Below are 5,500 nucleotides of genomic sequence, written 5' to 3'. Positions count from 1 at the left end.
AAAGGTAATATTCGTTCATTTTAATATTTTCGTAAAGTGATTGTCTTAACATATAAGAAAGTTACTTTCGATAATTTTAAAACGAAAGTATATCCCATTTAGTGACACGAACTAAATCAAAATTGGGGGATTGGGGAAAAGATCATGTTCTTTTAATTAAATTTATCGAGAAAAGACTGTTAGATCAAATCTAAGGTTTTGTCTGGAGATATTTAAATAATTGAACATCCTTATTCTTATTAAACATTGGTAAAATAATTAATTAATTTTACTTGCTTGATATGTCTTTATTTGCTTTATTTTTGCATGTGTTTTCCGTTGGGTTTTTCGAATAATAACATTCGAATTGATATTAAGAATAATAATATCTTTCTATTTCATTTGGAGTAATGAATGATTGTTTTAAGGCATGAAAGCTCCTTTATTCTCGACTAGAAATAATTAGTTATTATCGGTTTCTTTCTTAAAAATTATTTTGTGTGTTGTTATTTTGAATTAATAATGAATTTTAGAATGAAATTTTAATATTTCTTTATTTCGATTAGAATAAGAATTGATTGCTTTAAGGTATGAGAGATCGATTCTTCTCGATAGGAAATAATTAAATATTATTATGTTTCGTCCAAAAATTCAAAGAATATTTTTTAGGGGATCTCAAATTAAACTAAGCTCGAACTCGTAAATTTCATTGCAAAGACAATTAATAAATTAACTAGGTATCGATTTAGGGCGTTGTGGGATGCTAATCATTTTCCACACGTTACCGACTCCCGAACTCGAATTTTGATAACGCATAAAGCACGTTTGTTATTTTAATTAAAATTAATATTTTATCAAAATGACAAATACCTTTTTAGGTGCTCAATCACATCATAATCAAAGATTGATATGACTCAACGAACCACGTTTTACCATTAACCGATCATTAAAAATTATTTCGAAACGAGACCATCTTTTTTTTTTCACTTCGAAAAAAAAGTCGACAATTATGTTCATTATTTTTTATGATATAATGTTATTTATTTAATATTTAATACTATAAGTTGATTTAAGCGTCCAGATCATTTTATTTCAGAAAAAAAAGCGTCGAGATCATTTAAATCGATATTAGAAGGCGTCACTAATTAGATTTTCTGTTTGGTTTTTTTATTTTCTGAATGTCTGTGTTTATTTATTTTAAATATTGTTTAAAATTATTTCATTCAAAGAAAGAAACATAAAATTATACGGAAATATTTATCATCCAGAAAATAGGAAGAGATTCATATAATTGAGGATAAAATAGGAAGAAATTGATGTGATTAATTATTTAGGAAACTATTTTATGGGATTTTAGGAATTTCACATAATTTTTAAAAAGAAAAAATATCCTAATCCTAAATTCAAAATTCAAATCCAGCCGCTTCAACGGTCATATGATCTAGGGTTTACTTCGTTTACACCTTTAAAAGGCCGCATTTCTTCACCCAAACCAAACGAATTTCTCAGTAACCAAACAAACTCTTCGTTTGTTTCTTTTACTTCGATCTTTGAAAAACAATGGATTTCCAATGCCTTACGAGGAAAGAGCTCCAGTTTCTTTGCAAGAGAAACAAAATCCCAGCTAACATCACTAACGTTGCCATGGTTGATGCTCTCAACGCTCTTGAGCTGGTAAGCCTTTTCTTTTGTTCTTTCAGATCTGCGTTTTTATCTTTGTTTCAATCTTTGAAATGCCTACTTATTTTATATCTCATGACAATCAATTTTGTGGATTTTAATTGGGTGAAAAATAATCATGTATTTCATTAATGGATTCTTTGGTCATGATTCTCATGAAATGGTTTTGTTTGGTTTCCAAGAAAACATGGGAAAAGCAATAATGCTATTGAAAAAGGAAAATGAACTTTTTTTCTCAAGAATCCGTTTACCAGATTTTAATATCAGACGAAAAATTATCATTCGCCTGGTATACCATTATTTGATTCTTTAATCAATGGAAGGGTTTTGTTTGGTTGCCAAGAAAACATGGGAAAATCAATCATCTTATTGAAAAAGAAAGAAAATGAACTCTTTTTTCAAGAATTCATTTAACCACATGAAAAATGATAATTTACTGATATCATAGTAATATTTTTTATTGTGAAAAGATTCTGTTTGGTTTCCAAGAAAACATGGGAAAAACAATCATTTTGTTTGGAAAAAAGAAACTGTGTTTTTAAGAACCCATTTAACTGATATTAATCTCAAGGAAAAATAATCGATTTCTTGAAATTAGAAAAATGTGACATTTTTCAGAGGAAAAGATTCATTTTCTGTATTAATGATTGTAACAGGTTGAAGGTTTTGAGGAGCTCCAGAATCAATCTCAGTCCCCAGAAAAGACTGTGAATAAGGAGATTCTTGGTACTGTTACCCGGACTTCAACTAGGAGAAAACCATGCAAGGATGAACATCAAAGCACACAATCAACCATCCGAACCCGAAAAACTTCAAGAAAAACAATGGACGTGGAAGAAAAAAACAAGAGCTTGAATGTGCCTGAGGTTGAGGTTAAGGATCAGAGGAAGAGTGATATAGTTGAGACTCCATTGACGAGTGGTAGGAGCAAAGTCAACGCTCAGAAAGGTTCATTTCAGCCCGCCTACGGTACAAGGCGGTCAGTGAGGTTGCTGGGGAAGAGCATGGCAGGATTGAGTATCAAGGAGAGTGAGAAAATGCCTGCAAAGGTTGATGAAATGGTAGAAGGTGAAGATGGAAGCAAAAATTGTCAATCTGGTAAGTTTATTTTTGATGAATGAATTTGAGATTCCATTTTTTGGTTTTTAAATTGATCATCTCATTTGCCGGAGTTACATTAGAACTACCTTTGGCTCGGAATTTAAGTGCATCTCTTGAAGATGAAAGGGAATTGAAAGATGATGTTGAAGAAAACAGTAAGTGTGTCAATGTAGAAACTGATGAGACTGGTGAGAAATTGATACACGAGGATGGTTCATATAGAGAAAGTAATGAGAAGACTGAACTAGAAGGTGAAGACAAGACTGCAGATGATCCTCTTGGAATCATAGATCCAAAGGGTATGAAAGCAAATTATTTTCCACTCTTTAATTTTTTCTTAAACATGCCAGTCTCTGGAATTTGTTTTTTCGAGCCATTTATAATTTTCTCTTCGGAAATGGTTGTTGTTACACTTGCAGGTTCTGATGATAATGCTGTCTCTGAAGATTCCATCAACTTAAATGAGGAATTGGTAGCTGATAAGGCTGATGATGTTGCTGTTTCCAATGATGCATGCGAGATCGAGAACTTAAATGAGAAACCGGCAGCTGATGAGACCAGGGAAGCATACGAGGAACCGGTTGTTGATGAGACTAAATCAATTGCAAATGTTGAGGATGTACCTGAAGAAGTTTCTGATCATTCTTCATCAGCAGATACGGAGGCAATGCATGATGATGTAACCATACTTCCGGAAGCGGAAGAGCATGCTGATGGACATGGTGATGTATCTCAAAACGTTTCGGTTCTCCTTGCGGAAGGTCATATGGATTCCTCAGAAGAGAAGGGGAATGAAGAATCTAATGATGATGATGCATTCCTTGGCGACTCGGACTTCAATAATGACACAGGATCTGAAAGTAAATCACTAGCTGAAGAGCAAATCACTGCTCTAAGTGTTCCAGATCTCCCTGCAGAAGTTCATATGGAATCCTCTGCAAAAAAGGGAAATGAAGAATCTAATGATGATGATGATGCGTTCCTTGGTGATTCCAACATTGATGATGACACAGGATCTGACAGCAAATCATCAGCTGATGAACTACAAGAGGAAGTTTTATGTGAACAAGAAGGTAGAAGTATTCCAACAGGTGCCTACAGCTATGAGGGCCCAAGGAATATGGTCTATGAAGAATCTGAATCATCATCATCTGATGATGACGATGATGACAGCACGGTAAATGAAGAAACTGTTGATGATGGTGATGATGACAGCACAGTAAATGAAGAAGCTGATGATGATGATGATGAGACTGATGAGGCATCATCTGAGGATTCCATGACAAAGATGGTGTCTGAAGAAGCATCGGTTGATGCAAATGTAACCGAAGCTTTATGTGAACAAAAAGGTAGAAGTATTCCAACAGGTGCCCACAGCTATGAGGGCCCAAGGAATATGGTGTATGAAGAATCTGAATTATTCGATGATGACAGCACAGTAAATGAAGAAACTGTTGATGACGGTGATGATGACAGCACAGCAAAAGAAGAATCTGCTGCTGCTGATGATGAGGCATCATCTGAGGATTCCATGACAAACAAGGTGTCTGAAGAAGCATCGGTTGATGCAAATGTAACCGAAGCGGAAACCACCCTTGTGAGTTCATTCCACAGTGGTTCCCAATCTATTGTGGATGACATAGCTCAGAAGATGGTAGAATGTGGTGGTTCCGAAGCATTAATCAATGTCTGCGTAAAGCCAGCGGAGGACTTAGCAGACAAAACTCCTGTCTCAAACAGTGAGACTATTACAACCTCAATGCCACTGTCATCGCCATCGAAAGCTCAATTTTTGCAGCTAAGTAAATCTTCAAACAAGGAACAGACAACAGTGGGCAAGGTGACCCAAGAGTCGGATAACCTTAAGAAGGAGAACATTGTGGAGAAGGAATTAGCGAAGCATAAGTTGGAAAGTTTGAGTTTAAGACAACTAAAGAAGCTAAACAAGATGTTTGACAAACTAGAGATCAGTCATAAGGTGGGGTGGTAAAATATTAGTACTTTTAAATGCTTTCAAATGCTTTATTGTTATTAATTTCGTTTTATTGTTTTGCAATTGCAGCAACCATGTGGCAAGAGCAGCAGACCAGCCTTGCAAATGTTGCCACAGAATTCGATGAAGAGTGAAGATGGTGAGAAGCAAAACTGAAACAGACATCGGTGAAGTGAGTTTGTTGGCCTTCGTTGATGGGTGCAACTAATGTTTCCTGTCTTGTGTTTTCTATTCCAATATTTTGCTAATAATGAGTCGGTCCTAAGATGTAGGAGAGACCAATTTTTGCTTATCAAATGTTTGCATTCATCTTTTATACGATTCTCTCAACCCCTTTTTTTGTTGTGCACATTTCATTATTTTGCTTGGTTGATTCTTTTTCCGCTTTGGGAGTTGGAAATTACTAAAAAGAAGAGAATCCTTCAAATGAAATGGAATCAGTGTTAATAATTGTTGTCTATCATAATACGACATTATTTAAGGGACATATTACAAATAGATGCTTATAATTTCAATATGATATTTGAATATATTTTACGAAAATACTTAATTTTAATGAAAGGGGTGATCGGGAGGGAAAAAGAGAGTAGAGGGTGAGTATCAATTTAAAAAAAATTGTTTTTTTTTTATTTTAAATTATTTGATTCCAATTATTCAAGGGGTGCACATGTAAATGCAACTGTTGAGATACTAGAAAGAATGAGTAAAGAATGCTAACGTTTCATTAATTGAAAGCAATACACCAAA

At 34.3% G+C, this 5,500-nt stretch overlaps 1 protein-coding gene across 1 annotated transcript; it reads left to right on the top strand.

Moving 5' to 3' along the window:
* Nucleotides 1-1,539: 1,539 nt before the first annotated feature.
* LOC120174041 (microtubule-associated protein futsch-like) lies at nt 1,540-5,031 on the top strand. Its single transcript, XM_039181031.1, has 7 exons — nt 1,540-1,653; nt 2,316-2,757; nt 2,841-3,059; nt 3,180-3,794; nt 4,029-4,054; nt 4,325-4,738; nt 4,823-5,031. The coding sequence occupies exons 1-7, from the start codon at nt 1,540-1,542 to the stop codon at nt 4,907-4,909; spliced, it is 1,917 nt and encodes a 638-aa protein (XP_039036962.1). The 3' UTR covers nt 4,910-5,031.
* The last annotated feature ends 469 nt before the right edge of the window (nt 5,032-5,500 follow it).

Source organism: Hibiscus syriacus, unplaced genomic scaffold (genome assembly GCF_006381635.1).
Source record: "Hibiscus syriacus cultivar Baekdansim isolate YM2019G1 unplaced genomic scaffold, ASM638163v2 tig00112000_pilon, whole genome shotgun sequence".
Taxonomy (NCBI): Eukaryota; Viridiplantae; Streptophyta; class Magnoliopsida; order Malvales; family Malvaceae; genus Hibiscus; species Hibiscus syriacus.
The sequence above is the reverse complement of the archived record's forward strand: the minus strand, read 5'-3'. Positions and strand labels throughout refer to the sequence as shown.